The sequence below is a fragment of the Mycetomoellerius zeteki genome, unplaced genomic scaffold, assembly GCF_001594055.1.
Source record: "Mycetomoellerius zeteki isolate Tzet28-1 unplaced genomic scaffold, Tzet1.0 scaffold31, whole genome shotgun sequence".
NCBI classification, from domain to species: domain Eukaryota; kingdom Metazoa; phylum Arthropoda; class Insecta; order Hymenoptera; family Formicidae; genus Mycetomoellerius; species Mycetomoellerius zeteki.
In genome coordinates this window covers 3,635,824-3,653,588 of record NW_017257294.1, presented here as the reverse complement: position 1 = coordinate 3,653,588, position 17,765 = coordinate 3,635,824, and the positions used below count along the sequence as shown (strand labels likewise).

Genomic DNA, 17,765 nt, shown 5'->3' with positions numbered 1-17,765 from the left:
CGAGTTAACCAATTCGACTCAGCGTTTGCGAAGTCAAAGCGGTGAAACATTTACACGAGTCAACAAAGCGCCGCTCAGGTGGATATTGTAACACGGGACGTTATGCAGTACGTTAAAAGCGTGTTCATGATGAAATATAAAGCCTGCTACTACGCATATCAACATATTTAACATGCTTCATGATGCGTTCCATCGTATCGATCTTCGTTGGTATTTATTGATTTTCGCATATTTACAATAGAATGTTGACTATGAAATTTTGTAACGTTAAAGACAACGGATGAGTGAGTTAGCAAGCAAAAAGACCCACAGGACGCATGACCTACGAGCATTGACACATTATTCCACAATGCCGTGCCCGAAGTCGCGACGGTTAGTTCCCAATATCTATTTGCAATTCTGGACCAAACCAAGTCCTGACGCTCGTTCGAGAAGTATAGATACCACGTTTCCAGCATATTGACATCGTTGCAACCCATTCTAGTAGGAATTCAAACAAGTATCGAACAAGTAACGGTCTATAAAAAAGACAATTTATCGCAATGTTACCGCACGATCGAATCTTTTAGATATAAAAGAAGCCGCAAATAATGACTTTATGTCGATAGTGTCCTTTTAAAACTATGAATGAGAAAAGAATGTTAAGATAGTAATTACAAGTGAATTATTAGCTTCGGGAAATAACGGATTTAATTTTACAATAATTGTACGTATATATTTTGAAAAAAAAACCGCTTTTATATAATTTTACAAATTAAAAGATAAAAAGAATTAAGTTAAGGATCTAGATTCTCAAACAACACTATTTCTGATGTCTCATCTTTTCTGATGTTACTCTAAATTATACCGCACTCACGTTTATAAATTCATATTATCTTGCATGTCAATAAAACTTATTATTATTATTATTATTATTGGATGTCTTGATTAAATAATTTTGGTGCTCCATTAATTTTTCATGCATACGACGTATTGGTAGCGCTTGTCCGACAAACTTGATGACATGCGAAATTGTTAATCCTGGACGTTGTTAGCCTGCGAATGATAGATTCATATGCCACGAATATTGGGTATCTCGCGCGAAGATATCAGTGTCATCGCCAGTTGGAAGAGAGAACGACAAGACGCTACACGTCAGAAATTATTCCCTAGATAGCGCCGAGTGAGAGTGCTATGGTTTCATATTTATTCCTCTCGTGCGGCGTGCTGAGCTTTTGTTCCTGCTTCTGTAAAGTCAGCCGGGAACTCTGCGTCCTTGTCCACATAAATCAACGAGGAGAGAGCTCACTTGCCTTTCACGCTACTTTCCCACTCGTCAAAGAACTTGTAATTCACCCTTTTTCTTGCTCCAGCCATCGGCGTGTCCCCGCTCACTCGTGCTTCTTCCTCTTTCATTATGTAAGCATCGTTAATTATGCATGCTTCGTTTTGCCTATTCCGATTAAACCTTTCTGTATTCGTCTCCTATCGCTATCACGACGTCACTTCACTTCTATTTCCGTAGTACGACTTCTACCAGTTTGACTTTCCGGACCACTTTAGTCGAGTGCCCGATAATTTTCTGATAAGGTGATTGTTCCTTCAAGTGGACCAGGCATCCTTCGATGCGACGAGAATTAGGATATTCATGGAATATTTGCTGAAATAAAGAACGCTGCATCTTTTTAAAAATTCTAATTTTATATATTTATGAGAAATTTTTAAACACACACACAAGTAATTATTATCAGCGCTAAATATCTTTAATAGTTCAAATTACTTAAATCATAGATATATAAAATATAATTATCCTTGTTTATTAATTCGATTAATTATAATTCGATTATTAATAATTATTAATAATTATTATATAATTTTATACAGACATCGAATCACGGAACAATGAATAACTAATCTCTTCAACACGTGTAATATCTTTCAACAAATGAGATTATATCGAATCACGTTATCCGCATGTAAATGGCATTACTTCACCGCAGCATAATAACCTAGGCCGTCGCGCCTGATACGTAGGTATTCCTATTTGCTGTGTACATCTTATACGGACGTGTGTTTCAGCCCGACAACTCGAACAAGAGCCAGGTAACGCTTCGCAATGTCGACTTCGGCCTCTCGGGTACATTCATCTGCGAAGTTACGGCAGACGCGCCAACCTTCTCCACGGCCACCGCCTCGAAGAATCTCACCGTAGTATGTAAGTACATGCCCCACGGTATTATCCGGTATCACGAAACTCCGCACATGCACAAGGCAGACTGCCACTCTGCCGTTATCCAGGGCCATAGCTTTACGCAGCGAATTAAGCGAATGCCTTGAAAGTCGAAAGCCTTTTTTTCTCGCTTTTTTTTATTGTCACATTAGATAATACCAGCATACAAGAACCGGTGCTCGATTGTAAATAATAATTCTAACTCTCTCGCGATATCTTTGAATGAGTGTATTATGCAGAGATATTATTATAGAATTAACTTTTCAGCATTAATGAGAAACTAATTTTTAATATAAAATATTAAAATTTAACATAAAATATTAAAGTCGCAATCTGTATTTGTGATTAACAATTGAATATGTAATTATCTGATGAGTCTTGTAATATTTTTCGAAACTTTTAAATTTAAATCTGATTGTATATATGCACGTGCAATATACATAACTGAGGCAGCGGTAATATTTTTTATTTCAATTGAATAAGCTAAAAAGCTTCGCTATAATGTTCCAGTTTCTGTGTGATTATGATAATTTTATAAAATTACGAGCGATATATAATTAGAACTGGCGCAAATGCTTTTATATATTTTCTTTAAACCGCGTATTTTCACGTAAAAATTTCTTTTGAGAGCAGTGACCCATAGAAATGCTTCGTTTATTCAGTTAAATTAAAAAAATGAGGTTTTGCTCCGTTTTATACGAAGTGCTTAAAAGAAATAAAATAAATGAAAAAATATAATATTTTTTATTATATATGATATTATAATTTCTAATTTACAAATTTCAACTAATAACTACCATTGTTTATTTTTGTCTCTAACAATCAAAATCGAAATGTTTCAAACTTTTCAGAACTGAATCTCTCTTATTATGAAGTTTACTGTTTGAACTAGTATATTTGATAAATTAATGCGTGAAGAATATTATTGCAAACTAAAATCATAGAACTACGAAAATCATAGAAATTGTTCATAAAACTATGTTTTTATTTGTAATTGTCTGATTATAATTTAATTTTGATAAACAATAATACTATAAACTTTTTTGATTGTGCTATAACAATATTATTAAACTGACAATAATTAAAAAATATCAATTTATGGATCTGTGAAGTTAACACGACATTCTATTAATATAAAAAAATAACAGCTTCATACACTCTTTTTATAGTTCTACAGTTCCTAATAAAAATAAAAAAGTTTCGCATTTTTATACCAAAAAACCAAAATTAAAAAATGGCGTTGTTAACTTTAGAATAAAAAATACGGGAACTTTTTTTTATTTTTATAAGGAACTGTAGAACTATAAAAAGAGAGTGCTACTGGAACTGTAATCATTTTTTTATATTAGTAGAATGCCGTGCTATCTTCACAGATTCCAATTTAATTTTAGTTAAATATAAAAAGTAAAGCAATACATCAATCACGCAACAATATTTAGAAATTTTTGAAATCATAAATGAACTTCCGTTGACAAAATTTACGATAATCCTTTTATTACTGTAATTTATATTTGTGCCATAGAGTGTTGTAAGTTAAAATACTCAAAGAGATGTGTATCCCTGCAGCACAGCTGGCGTTGAAAGTTCTCTTGCCATCGTTATTAACTCTGTCGCATTTGATCCATCTATTGAATTCAATTCATACGTTATATATCATCCTTTTAGCCATTGAATTGATATCAACTTGTTCGTCATATGCAATATATTTGGCTGAACAGTATCTCAGCAGCTTTTGATCTGTATATATTGTAATGGTGATGCGTGATTTTTCTGTATACCTAATTGTAAATAATTACATACTCTCTAAATTTCTTGAAGTGAAATTTCACTTCAAAAGAGTGAAAATACTGCCACTATTGAAAAAGAGTGAAATATTTACACTTTTAAATAAGAATGGCAGATTATCACTCTTTTTTTTTTGGAATGAAATTTACTCTAAAGAAAAGAAATTTCATTCTTTTTTTTAGAGCGAATCTCACTCGAAAAGTGTGAAATTTCACTCTCTTTTGGAATGAAATTTCACTCCAAGAAATGTAAAGGAGTTTCTAAATAATTACATAAGAAATCATTGTATCAGATAAACTTGTTTATACGTAGTTATAAATTTGGCATATTTCAAAAATTCGGATGCGAGACAGTATGATAAATTAAAGTTGGCGAAATTCCATTTTGGAGATTCATGTACGTTACGTAGAATTAGAAGTTTTGTCGTTCATTAAGGAAATTAGTTTATCATTCCAGCGTCATCAACATGGATGTAATTTGTCGCACGAAATATAAAAGTTAAACTCGCGTAATTAAAAGTACGTCGCTTTGCATTTCATTGATAATGTCGCAAACTCAATATAAAGTGAATTTCAAATCACTCATTTAATACGTATAAGTGACGGATCCCATAACGCATATTAATCAAGTTGTTATTCATACGATGTATGAATGTTACAAAATATTGCATATTAAAATATGATGTTACAAAAATATAATCATACGTGTTATGTATTTATAAAATAATTTATATAATAAAGTGAAAGCGCGTTCTTTTGGTCCGATAAATTATCGATATCGATAAAAAAGAACTTGTAAAAATTCAAAATATAGTTAACGATATACAATATTTGATGTTCATATTTTTAATATAAGAAATGCTACACCAAATATTTTATTTATATGTCTTATAAATTAAACATAAAGTGATACATGACGATGACATTTTCGCAAGATTCATTATATGAAATATTATATATATATCAGGAAATATTTATTATTTTATATTCTCAGAATTTTTTAAATGTCACACATTTCTGCACAACAAATTTTGAGAAAACAATGGTTGCTTTTAAATGATTAATTTTTATTTTCTTTATTTCTGCGGTCAACAATTATTATTTTGAGATTGTATTTTTGAATTTATTTTATTTTTTAGTTGAGAGAATCCAGTCACTGGAATAGCCGATTATATTTATAGCATCTGGGAATTCTCATTTTGGTATTGTGAAATATTTTATTGGATTTAAGGAAATTGCGATTTATTCAAAGATGAGCGACCGTGAGATAATTTCGCCATATATCTGTCCACTGAGTTCTTAAATCTTCTTGCTATAAGTTATTACTAACATTGTCGGGGCTATACCAGATGTTTTTTACAATTCTCTCTTTTCTGTAAATTTGCGGGAAATCGAAGATTTCACTATGCAATGTAGCATTAGAAAATGCACGAATTGTGCGTTGCAAAGACACATTTTGCAAAGCGAAAATCGAGACTCTCGAAGTATAGTTGAAGAACTTTCACGCGTATATGTTTGTACAGTTGCATCCTTTATGCTACGCATAAAGTTCACAATACATGGAACATGTTCTCTTATTGGACTTTTTGTATGCTTCTGCGCGTGCTGCACTGTTTACCGTGGCACTGCTGTGCTTGTTACAAATTGTTGCATAACAGAACATTACCACAGAAACGTTACCATAGTAAAGTCGAAATATAAATAAATGTAGATTTCTCAGAACTTTTAATTCACTACAATTTAATTAGTGAACGATATTCTGTTAATCAAAAATGTATTGTTATATTTATATTATTGCCTTTACAGAGATTTTTAAATCGATCTTAAATGGATATTTGTAGTTTATCTAATATTGTTACTTAAATTAATTTCGTACCATTTTTGTAACGAACTGCTTTAACATAATATAATAACTGCATCCCGAGTGGAAATGTATCTGAGCGTTCCAATGTTCTATATTGGGCCCTGTGGGAAAGGTTGTGGCGCACGCCAGTATCGGAAATCTAGCCAGGCGCTACCTAGTATTTCATCTAGGCGCTATACAGAATTATGTTGGGGTGCCAAGATGGGAAAACTAACCAGGGACTAGCTAGCGCCCGGCCGATGAGGCAGGATCATAATAACCATGGTAGAAGTATAAGGGTATGCTCTTGCGCATGGTCACGCCCACTGTCCAATCAAAATATGTAGCAAGCATACGTCATCATTAAGCGCGAAATTCGAACGTATGCTTTTAAGTATGCCTTTCAATCCGAAAAATTTTCCGACTCCTTTCAATCCGACTCATTTTTTGTCTTAAAATTTATTTAAATCTAACTAGATTACCCCGTCCCTTCCTAGATAGCGATTAGACAGATTTAATATCTTGGCAACACACTGCCTCGTGATCAAGGCCTAGACAGTTTTCTTAAATTTCAGCGGCACCACCTCGCGAACCAGAACCTGATTAGACAATTTTCCAATATTGGGCCTACAGCGCATCACGAACCAGGGCCAAGAAAGTTTTCCAGTATTGGGACTGGTCATTATTCCCGTTACCGCTCAGTATAGCCCCAGGCTAGCCTTCCAATAGAGCGTTTACATTAACTCGTAGAAAACTAGATGGGGCCCATATAGCGCCAGGTCGTAATTTCCACCCGGAATTCTCTTCTTTGATAAAAATATAGATGTCAAAAATGTAAAAGAATTTTCTGTCATATAAAAAAATGTATGGAGAATTAGAAATGGTAATAACTATGTCATTTACTTTCATGTAGTCTAAAATCATTAGATATATTTTATTAATGTATCTTTCGTTCTATTTTCATTAAATTATTTATTAAAAATAAACTTAACAGAATTTTATTTTATTATACACCTAAAGATTTAGTTGCAAATATTTGCAAATTTCTTGTATCTCTTGTATGGCTACTATATTTTTTAAAATAAAAACTAGCTGCAGTCTTTTTGCGCCTGCATACATACATTCTGCTTTGTTTAGCGGAAAATTATTCAATATTTTTATTATATTCAAGAATTTTATTTTCCTACGCGTTATACTTTTTATTTTTCCTAGCTAGCAAGTTTTCACAAACGTTCCATACGCAATTTTAGCTTTTTCACGATATAACGAAACTGTATGTTAATTACAAAATAATTGTTATGTGAAAAAGGATTTTATTTCGTTCAATATTGTAGTATATTTTACGTGTGTATGACTATAGTACAATCATCATATTACACCTTAAATTCGTTTACTTTTCAAAAACCTAATATATATATATATATAAATCTTTTTTACGATTTAAATACGGAAAGCAATTTTACTCTTATTTTTTGTGAATATTGAGTAGGTATATGATAAAATTAAGCAAAATTATACTTTTTTCTTATCGCAACTAGGCGTACTAGAAATACGAGCGAAAAGTTGCTTAAATAGAATTTATGTATCAAAATTATAAAACTATTCTTGGAATATGTGCTATCATCTCCTGCTTTGAAAGGAGAAGAATTTATTTCGTAACTCTATATCGGTTCAATGAATGGTCTGTAACGTTTTAAAGTGCGACGGCACGATTTTGCGTAGAATGCTGGAAAAATGCTTGAATATCAGAAATGCTATGCTTTCTCGCCTCTCTGGCATCCTTTGCACGGAAACAGAATGCTGAGTTTGGCGATACATTCAACGTTCTGTGACATTAATACATCAATTGCGCACAATGCGCAGTTGAAATTAAAAATAACTTATATTACGTAACATACACGGTAAACGCAACTGTTTCATGTGATTTAGTTATTTATGTGCATAAGACTTGTGTAAATTTGAATTAATATGAGTAACATTGTGCACTGTCCCTTGATAGAGTAGTACAGTAACAGCAAAGTCGCATAAACTCGTGAACGGTATTACTGAATTACCTAACTATATACATACGTGAGCATTGTATCGTAAGCGTACACAACATCGTGAGTAATACGGTGTGTACTCCATCACTTCATTATTTTATATCCAACGAGCTATATTATTTCTAGAAAGTATTCCATCAGAAAGAAAAATTCTCCGGAAACCTTGTTAGAAATGAAACATTGAATCCTTTGAAATTACACAACGTTGTCATGCGATGCAACTGACATTTTTTATAATCGTGTTATTTATACATCTATAGTTAGATATATGATATGCAGATCATTTCAGACATCGTCTGCTTTATCAAAATAATAACGTTTTAATATATGTTTTTAATTCCGTAACGAATTTCAAAATTGAGAAAATATAATATATTTCTCATGTATATATATATATATATATAATCTCTGAATTTTGAAGACTTATAATATCTTGGTAATTAAGTTTGTATGTTAAACTTCTGCAAAAGTAAAATTTACTTTAAATTAATCGTAGAATAAGGATATCTTTGCGCTTTTGAAACCTAATTCTCCAGATGTCTTTAATTCAATATTAAACATTGTTTCATAAATCAGATTGATAAATTCATATCAAATTATTATTAAATTACAAATTTCGATGAATTAGGTGAATTTATGTTACATAGATTTACGTTTATTTGATTTTATATAAATTAATTTTGATATGATATACGTTACTAAATATATAATTATTACGTAATTAACATTACTCGTGTTGAAACATGTGCAAAAGTTATGATTATTATTGATATTTACTCGCTAGTTGACTATTATGGTAGTCGGTGGTACGTTTATGCGTTTGTAACTTCCACGAGAGAGTATTTCGAAGCAGTAAATATTTAAGGTTGCAATCAATTTTAGGACTTAAATTTCTGTTTGTTAAATTTGAACGATTAATGCTTCTACATCCAAGATTTAAATAATAACGTTATTGGAAATTAAAAATTGTGACAAAAAATATTTGGTAGAAATAACTTAATTTTTTTAAATTCGGGTAGAAATAAATTAATTTTAGATTTGTCACATAATAAATATAAAATTGAAGTTCGAAAGAGTAGAAATGACAAAAATGAACAGAATAAGGAGATTAGAAACTTTCATTATATGTCAGTATATATTATATGAATAGAATGTTTTAAACGTAATAAATCAATTGAAACTCTTTAAGCCGATTTGGTTTTTTTACGATAAAGATGTAATGTATTATTTCTTAATTATTTATTTATAACGACAGTTATTTCTCGGTAACGCGAAATGCAGCATAAAGTATACCGTATAGAACGTAATATTCCACTTACCGTAAAATTGCAACATTTTCGGAAAATCTCGCGTAATTTTATTTTATACAAGGCGAGGTTACTTATCAAGAAGATTGCATATGTATGCTAACGACGAAATTTCTACGTATTCGCGCTCTAATGTTCTCATGAATATAAAATATATTCAGATCTTAATATAAGACTCGAGAATAGTGAACACTATATCGAAATCTTTTGTAATTCTGCTTAAGCATGTTCCTCTCAATGCATTGACAGATACGTGACTGAATCATCTTGTACAAATTCACTTCTAAATTTTCATTAAGTTTTCGTAGAAAACGCGTTTTAAAGATACATTATTAAAACACATTATGGAAAATGTTCGGTTGTATTTATGTACAGAAATTCTATAGCAGTTCTTTCATCACAACATTAAATAAAATATCCATTAGGAATTTTTCGTTGTTACAACATTACGTTACCCGGCGCTTTTAACACTTTTATTGGACGCGCTTAATTAAATTTTTTCTCTCCTACTACGATAACGATTTTTGTAATATTTTTTTACAACAAAAATAAATTTAAATATAAAATTTATTAATATTTTATTTTACGTAATATGTGATATTAAACAGCTTAATTTATTATATTTATTACAAAAAAAATAGTTTTTAATTTGATAACTAAGAGACAGAAAAATTTTCTTGACAGAGACATCCGATAAAATGTTAGGTACATAAATCGAAGTTTTAATATACAATTATATTTATGCTGTGTCAAAATTTATATTTTTTATTACTTTAATTATTTTATATAAAAGATATTTTTAAACAATAACCAAGCGAGAATTTTGTGCTAATTAACTGTTGTATATATTTATTATCGTCATTTTAATTGAAAAAATATGTCACGTTTAATTGGCAATCTTTTCATTTATGGAAACATATGGACGGTCACCAAAAATTTGTATATAGTATAGTAGTATACCATTCCAACTTTGAAATTGACTTCCGATAAGCGGAGAACAAGATTGATGATTGAATGATGCGCGATGGTTGTCGAAATTTCTGGCAACCGTTAGCCATTTCAATCTGCAAAATTCAAGAATCAGTCATATCATCCAATATCCCAACCATCAAACGCAAGCGAATGCATTTATATAAAATACTTTGAAAATGTTTTGTAGTGATAGCAAATAAAAACTTTTGTAAATATATAAATTTCGAGTAATATTTGTTTATGAATGAAGCGATGCAGTGCATTCTTTTGCAATGAGACTTTTCTAAATCAGTCTATATACTTTAAAATTTCAACTGTTTTTAAATTAGTGTGGTTTTACATTACGAAGCAAGAATAGAGTAGTCTTTAATTTTTTATTTTTATATCAAATTTATATATACAGAGTGTTAGTTAAGTATATTGCCATATTCAGCAGAGCGATTCTTTGGTTTATTTCAAGTAAAAAATCCATATAAACATGTGTCCTAAACGGCTTAGTTTCTGAAATAAAAAAATTTTAATGTGTAGTAATAATCTATTTGTTTGAAAGAAATACAACTTGAACTAGTCAAAAACTAGTCAAAAACAGAAAAACAGGCTTCAGTTCTTCTGATGAAATAAAACAATTAGATGAATTGTTGAAAATGTCCACCTTGCGATTTTGATGAACTGAAACAATTTGGCCCGAAAACGTATGTACAAGCTAACTGATCCGCAGCAACATCAGAACTGAAGTCTATTTTTGATTTTATGACTTTGACTTTGTCACTTTGTTTATGGTTGTGCAAATGGTAACTCACGTGAAGCAAGGCATATTTATGCAGGAAGGTATTTTATATATAATATATATATATTTATAAAAGGGCTTTATTGCTTTTAGTAATTAATTAGTGGAAAACGGAACGTCACATGAATTTTTTAACATTAAATAATTAATTTAATATTTTTATTGCTTACTCTTAAGAAAAAGAACTGATTAGTGTTGCAATAAACTGTATCTATACGGTAACTAATAATATTTTATCAGTTACTGTGATGCTAATCAATTTATTGAAACACTAATCAGTTCTTTTTCCTTAGAGTATATTTATTTTCCATGTAAATGTTGTTGAAATCCCTTTTTTTGTTTCATAATTATTATCGGCCTTACTGCATTCCTATCTTTTCTTTTTCCAACAGAACATTTTAGGTTTTATTGTTCTTCCATCTATTCCCGGTGCTCCCGTCAAATATTTAAAAGTTTCCTCTTTTTCACCGAGTTACTGTAAATGCATCACATCTATTTTTCAGCAGACAGTCTTCGTAGAAAACTTGTCTCTGTAGTATTTTCTTTTTACTCTTTGCTTTAATTGCAGTAGGTACATTACTATCTTGCAAAACAATTCTGATATATATTTTCTAATTTACATGATTAACGAATTTTGTACAAGAGTGATAGACATACTGAAAGATTATTCAACGCGATAATAGTAATCTGCGAAAATTCCATTTCTACCACGCAATCTTTCATCGATCACGATGGTGCCTATAATTCGTTACGAATGGCAGAGACATAATATCTGCGGATCTTTCTTTATTAATATTCAAATTCAAACAGGGAATCTTCTCTGGTAGAGCGGAACTATCCGCACTTCGGACAGGACATGAATTTCGTATATTACGATAACATTGCAAAATGTTCGTAGGGTAAACGAATTTTGTTCTACAGTTTTCACATGCTTAAATGAAAATTATTTCCTTACTTAAATTTTCCTGAACGTTACTTCCCTTCGTTCATATCGATTTTCTTGTATCGTAATGGCATCGTGTTAAAATTTGCACCGCAGTAATAAATCGATATCAAAACGTACTTAATCGAAATTTACTTAAATATAACAGGGAAAACTCGGCACAAAATAAATAGACTTTTCTTATGTCACAGTAAAAGTTTTATCGTGTAATTCTTTTACGATATCTAACAATTGCGCGTCGGTTATTTTTTCTCTCTACTCTTTATTCTGTTATTTTTAATAAAAGTTCTAGGAAAAAGTACAAGTCATTATGATTTTTTTTACAACAATAGACGGTAATAAAGCTTTGGCTAATAAGAAGAAAATAAAACTGAAAATTTCCTGTGCTCGGTAATATGTTACGTCATGTAATTTTAGTTATATCATAATTCAGGAATACTTTATATTCGAATAACGTTTAATTTATTACCAGACAAAGGGAGTTCTGCATTATAAACTTTTTCTGAACGTCTCAGATTTTTATTTTTCTTCATACAACAGGATCCAATATTAAATATCAGCCATTCATGAATTCGTATTGCGCGAGGAATAGCAGCAGCATTCTTATCGTGCTTCTTTATCGATTTTTGTGCGATACTATTCATTGACAAAACGTGGCAACGTAACCGGGATTCGATTAATCGTTCTATCGTTTCGCGAGTCGTCAGTTTATCGTCGCCTCGAGCAGAGCTTAGGAGATTTCACGGTTGTTCCTTTCACTTGACTTACCAGCAATAGCTTCCGGTTTCATCTCAAGTACACTGACTTCAAGTGCTTCGCTGTATAAAGTACACATATACGAAACTCGTAGTTAAGAACGTGAGAGTAATCGAAAAGTCCAAGTTGAGTGGATACTATAACGCTTTATCGAAGTGCATCGATTGAAAATCTCGGAATATTTTCTATATTTATCAATATTATTTTATTAACTCTGTACAGCTAATTCGATCATGTGAATGAATTGACCTCTCATAACGTAATTTTTTCGTAACGTATGTGATTTTGTTAATATTACCAGATTTGATTTGCATTAAATATCTTAAATATATGAATATATGATACACGAGAGGTGTTTACAGATTCTATGTGTGTTTAATTTTCTCGTTTAATGTACACAGTTTATATATTATAGATACCATTGAGAAATTTCTATTAATTGGAAAACATATAATGCCGAAATCTGTTAGACTTGACTTTCTAAATTATTCGAGGAATTAAATTATTTATAATATTGGTTTGATGAATGTCTAAATACGCCGTTATAATTTAACAGTAAGCTCTATAGTTACTTTAATTTGAGCGCAAGTTAGTCTGAATACATGAATCACTAATTAGCATATGATAAAATGAACGGTGATCATTTTCTAGTAGCACTCGATATTGACCTAAAAATTGACCGTCGAAATCGATATACAAGATATAACTCATTTTAATATCCCACCGTGACCTTCAAGCAACTATTCAAGGCTAAACTAATGACACCATCTTATGTCCCCCTCAAAGCCATACAATTTTTATCTGAAACATTTTTTTCTAAGATCAAAAATAAAAAAGTTATTTGGGGTGGGACATTAAAATGAGACACCCTATATACTTTTCAATTCGAATCGTCATATTTTAATTATCTAATAAACACGATTGAAATAAGTATTTTTTAATATAATATATATATCCACGTATTTTCATTTACTGTCATTTGTATGCGTAATGAATGCATTCTATAATGGACAAGCGAAGATATTATTCTTATAAATACGTAAAAAACGTTTTTGGAAAATTTTTTCTGAGAGAAGCATAACATAATACCTTCGGCCGTTCTAAACTTTGATAGTTTAGTGATAAAGTTGAAGTGCTTTGTAAATTGACGATCCGTTTCCAGCACATTCAATTTCTTCAAAAGTATTTGTGCAACGAACAAAATTTAAATCTGTATATGTATGTTTCATATTTATGCATTTTGATATTTATACATAAATAAATTCAAATAGCCGCTATTATAAATATATTAGATACATTGTTTTGAGTGTAACTTCGATACGTTTTAAACAAGATCGATTTTAATAAATTTACTGATAATCATTTTATTAATTATTGAGTTTTTAAGAGATTCTCGTTCTACCAGAGATATCTGATATATATACGTTTGCAATTCTTCGAAAATTAGATTACTCCGGCGTGTTACGTTTTCTGTTTGAAGTATCGCGACGATTAGTGAATTTCCAATACAAAGTTTACTTTATTACTTCAGGTCCGTTATATCTGTGCGGCGGCAATAGCCGGTTTCATTCACGGACACTTCATTTTGCTGCAGAACAAACAAGCTTTTAATCACAGTTTCAGTTTGCCGCTATTGTCTTTGCAGTGCAACGCCCCGCGTTTACTCGATTCGCGCTACCATGGTAAAATCAATATCCACACGTACCGCGTTTAATATTTTTCCACGGTTACGCGTTCGTAACTGCCTTCTGAGGATGGCGTCGGGATTACGCAATACACGTACTCCATTGTACTCTACGGAAGCGCATAAAGCTGGCGACATAACGGGGTCTCCTCATTGGCGCTTGAATATTGGATAAGTTCGGCGGCGAGCACGGGGAAACGGAGCGATTACGCGCGCCCGCTTCCCCGTACCGCCGCCGCTCCGTGCTCGAGTTTCGTCGACAATGACTATAAGAGAGACCCGCGAAATTATTATGTTTCAGTTCTGCCCCGTGAAGAGCCCATTATCGTATCGGAACGCGATCGCTACGACCCAGGAGACATGTTGAGGGCAAATTGCAGCCTGCCACCTTCGAAGCCACCGGTTCACCTCTCATTCACGCTGAACAGCACACCGGTAAGTGATGCCTATCGCCCACGATTGTCGTATTATTGAATCAAGGAGCGAGTGAATGTATCAGCGATGGGTTTTCAATGTTGTACTTGCGGTTGTATGTATAACAGTATAGAACCTTGACCTTTTCAAAGGAAAGGTATACCGAAGTAAATAATGAACGAAAATTTTATCCTTAGTACACACGATCATTCATGTCCTGCGCATTTCCTTTCTTTGAAATACTAGGAGCACCTGGCCAAATAATGATCTTTATTCTTTTCTTATTTGAATATACAACTTTACAAATATTTTCTAAAAATATTAAAGTATATAAGAATCATTTAACAATTTCATATAATATTTTTTATAATTTAATAATTTTGTATAATATACTTGTAAAAGTGATAAAAATTAATTTGGAACACGAATGATCCATCGTATGTAGTAAAGGATCTTAAGAGTTAAACGCGCATAAATATCTTAAGAGAACAGTTAAATTATTTATTTATTATCGAACGAATTATCCTATGTAACAATTAATTTCAGGAAATATAATATAATTTTTTATCTCATGATTTAAGGATCAGTTTTAATGCTTCAATATATCTATCATATATAACGTAGGCATTACATCTCATTTATTGCATATGAAATTAGCCAAGTGTAAAAAAATGCAAACCGTTGAAATGTGTATATGTTATAAAAATACTTCAAATCGCGTGGTGATTCTTCCTTCTTTTTTTCAAACGGTCCATTTAACAGCTGCACTCTTTTTTACTTCATATCACTCAATCGGAATCCGCTTTTCTCACATCTTCTCGCTTGAAATGGGTCCTTTTATAAAAATTGTTAAATCGAAGACTATTTGCTCTTACCCCATGAAACTCGTAAGCCTCATTGAAAGTGCACAGGATTTCGATATCGATTTTCAATTTACGGAATGTATGTGTCTACATAGCGGCTATTATCATCGTCGCCAATGTTTATTGTAGTAGGAAACTCCTCTAACCGTTCGGAAAGGAGATCATTTCCGCACGTTACTATTTTCCCTTTATCACCGAAATCACGCGCCTGAAATGGGTTCCATTTATTACCGGATTTTAACTGATGTGCACGGAATTTGCATAGCCCTACTGCGAAGGCACATTTTAGAGCTCAATTTAGTTGGAAATAATTTTGGGGCAAGAACGTTGAGAAATTCTGGTGAGCTCTACGAAGAGGCATATTGACATTAAAGAGGTTAAACAAACCCTTTGTCTCGCGAATATGAACAGTAATATGCGTATTGTCTATTTTGGCAATTCAATTCTTATACCGAGATTGAAGTCCTGTACAGAATTAGAGCATGAATGATTAAGCCTTACTCCCTCCTCCCTCCCGCTCGTGCGACGTCTCCAAGGGTAAAAGGTTTTATCAAACGCGTCTGCAGGGTAAGAGAATTTGAATAATCGGATAATCCGTGCAAAAGCCGCCAGAAGCACCGAACGAAATACTAATAACTACGATGCGAGCAAAAATGTTGTCGAGTAACTTTTGCCGAGCGAAACGCCGCGGCACGGGAACAGCCTCCGGCAATGCATTACCCATAATCTCCGGGGAACGTCGCGAGGATCTCATTAGCCGATACAGCTAAATGTAAAATGGAAGCATGGTCCAGGCTTGATCGCCCGCAGAAATCCAAAATTTACCATTGACTTTGATCGAGCAGAATTTTGCCTCTGAACGCAACGTGTCTTGTTTTGCTATGTTTTCCCGTTTTTAAACGGTGGAAGTATTTCTATCCTGCCAGCGCATTGGTATTGTAAATATTACTTAAGTAAGAAATAAAATAAAGTTTTCGATTTCGACAAAATGATGTGAAAATTGATTATCGAATATTTTACAATACGTATTTAATAATTTGAAATAATCATTTTTCTAACGATTATTAAATTTTTACCTTTCCACTTAAATTTATAAAGCTGTTTATGTGTCATCCTTATACGTCTAGATATAAATTTGTTCAGTGTAACATATATTTGTATCCAATTGAGATAATTGAGATGATAGTGAATCATAAATTTCTTCGTAAAGTTGTAATGATATTATCTCTTGAATGTGCGGTGCGATTGTAAAAAGCTAGGAAAATACGAATTCGGAGAAATCAACCACAGGTTTCATGGGACCTGGGAAATTAGTATCGCGTATATACTTATAAGTGTGAGTAACGGAGGAGCAATGCCGACGAGAGCGGCGAGGGGTTGTAACGAATTGCCCAGGTCAGGAACAACCGGGTCGGTCTACTGGGTTCTTACGGCTAACGTCTTGTCGAGAAACTCGTCGAATTTGCAGGGAACGTTTCTGAGAGCGTAGAAGATATCTTGTCGCGGAAACAACGGTTTCTTACGGCCGGGGCGTTGCCAGTACAAGTTTACTCGCGCCGGAAAAAGTAGTTTGTTCCCAGGAAAAACTTTTAGGTAGTTGATCTCTTACTGAGAATCCTCTCTGATTTATCCTCCGATTTATTCGTTGAAAAACTTTTTAATTGTTATTTCAATCATTATTACCGTATAACTTCAACATTTACTAATAAATAACACATATTTACTATTTATTACTAAATAGATAATTACGCAAATACGTATAAACATCGCATTCATCGATTATAGTACCTACGTGGCAAATTTTATCTTTGCGTTTTAATGTTGCTGCTAATCTTCTTAATGAAAAAGGATACGCAAATTTCAGTTTTGCAGTGCTTCAGTTTTCATTTTGGTAATATAGTTTTAAGAGACTAATTATATTATGGATAATTACGCGAAAAGAACGATTTTGCTCAAGTATCTAAAAATTAGTTAGATACAGATCTGAAAATAATTTTGTCGGACCATTAAAATAATTATGTACGAATTAAGCATGATGAACAATGCTGCAAAAAGGTTTGACATTTTTAATAACTAATTTGAGTAATTAATAATTATTTTGATGGTGCAACAAAATTATTCTCAGATCTGTATCTAATTAAATATTTAATCAGCCACTCTT

General features: G+C 32.1%; 1 protein-coding gene across 1 annotated transcript in view; it reads left to right on the top strand.

Annotated features, from left to right (window-relative positions):
- LOC108724751 (platelet endothelial cell adhesion molecule) overlaps positions 1 to 17,765 on the top strand; it is a 155,252-nt gene that overhangs the window by 88,985 nt on the left and 48,502 nt on the right. The window contains exons 3-4 of the mRNA XM_018451349.1: positions 2,059 to 2,194; positions 14,629 to 14,762. Coding sequence (XP_018306851.1) covers positions 2,059 to 2,194; positions 14,629 to 14,762 — 270 coding nt within the window. The remainder of the gene's footprint in view (positions 1 to 2,058; positions 2,195 to 14,628; positions 14,763 to 17,765) is intronic.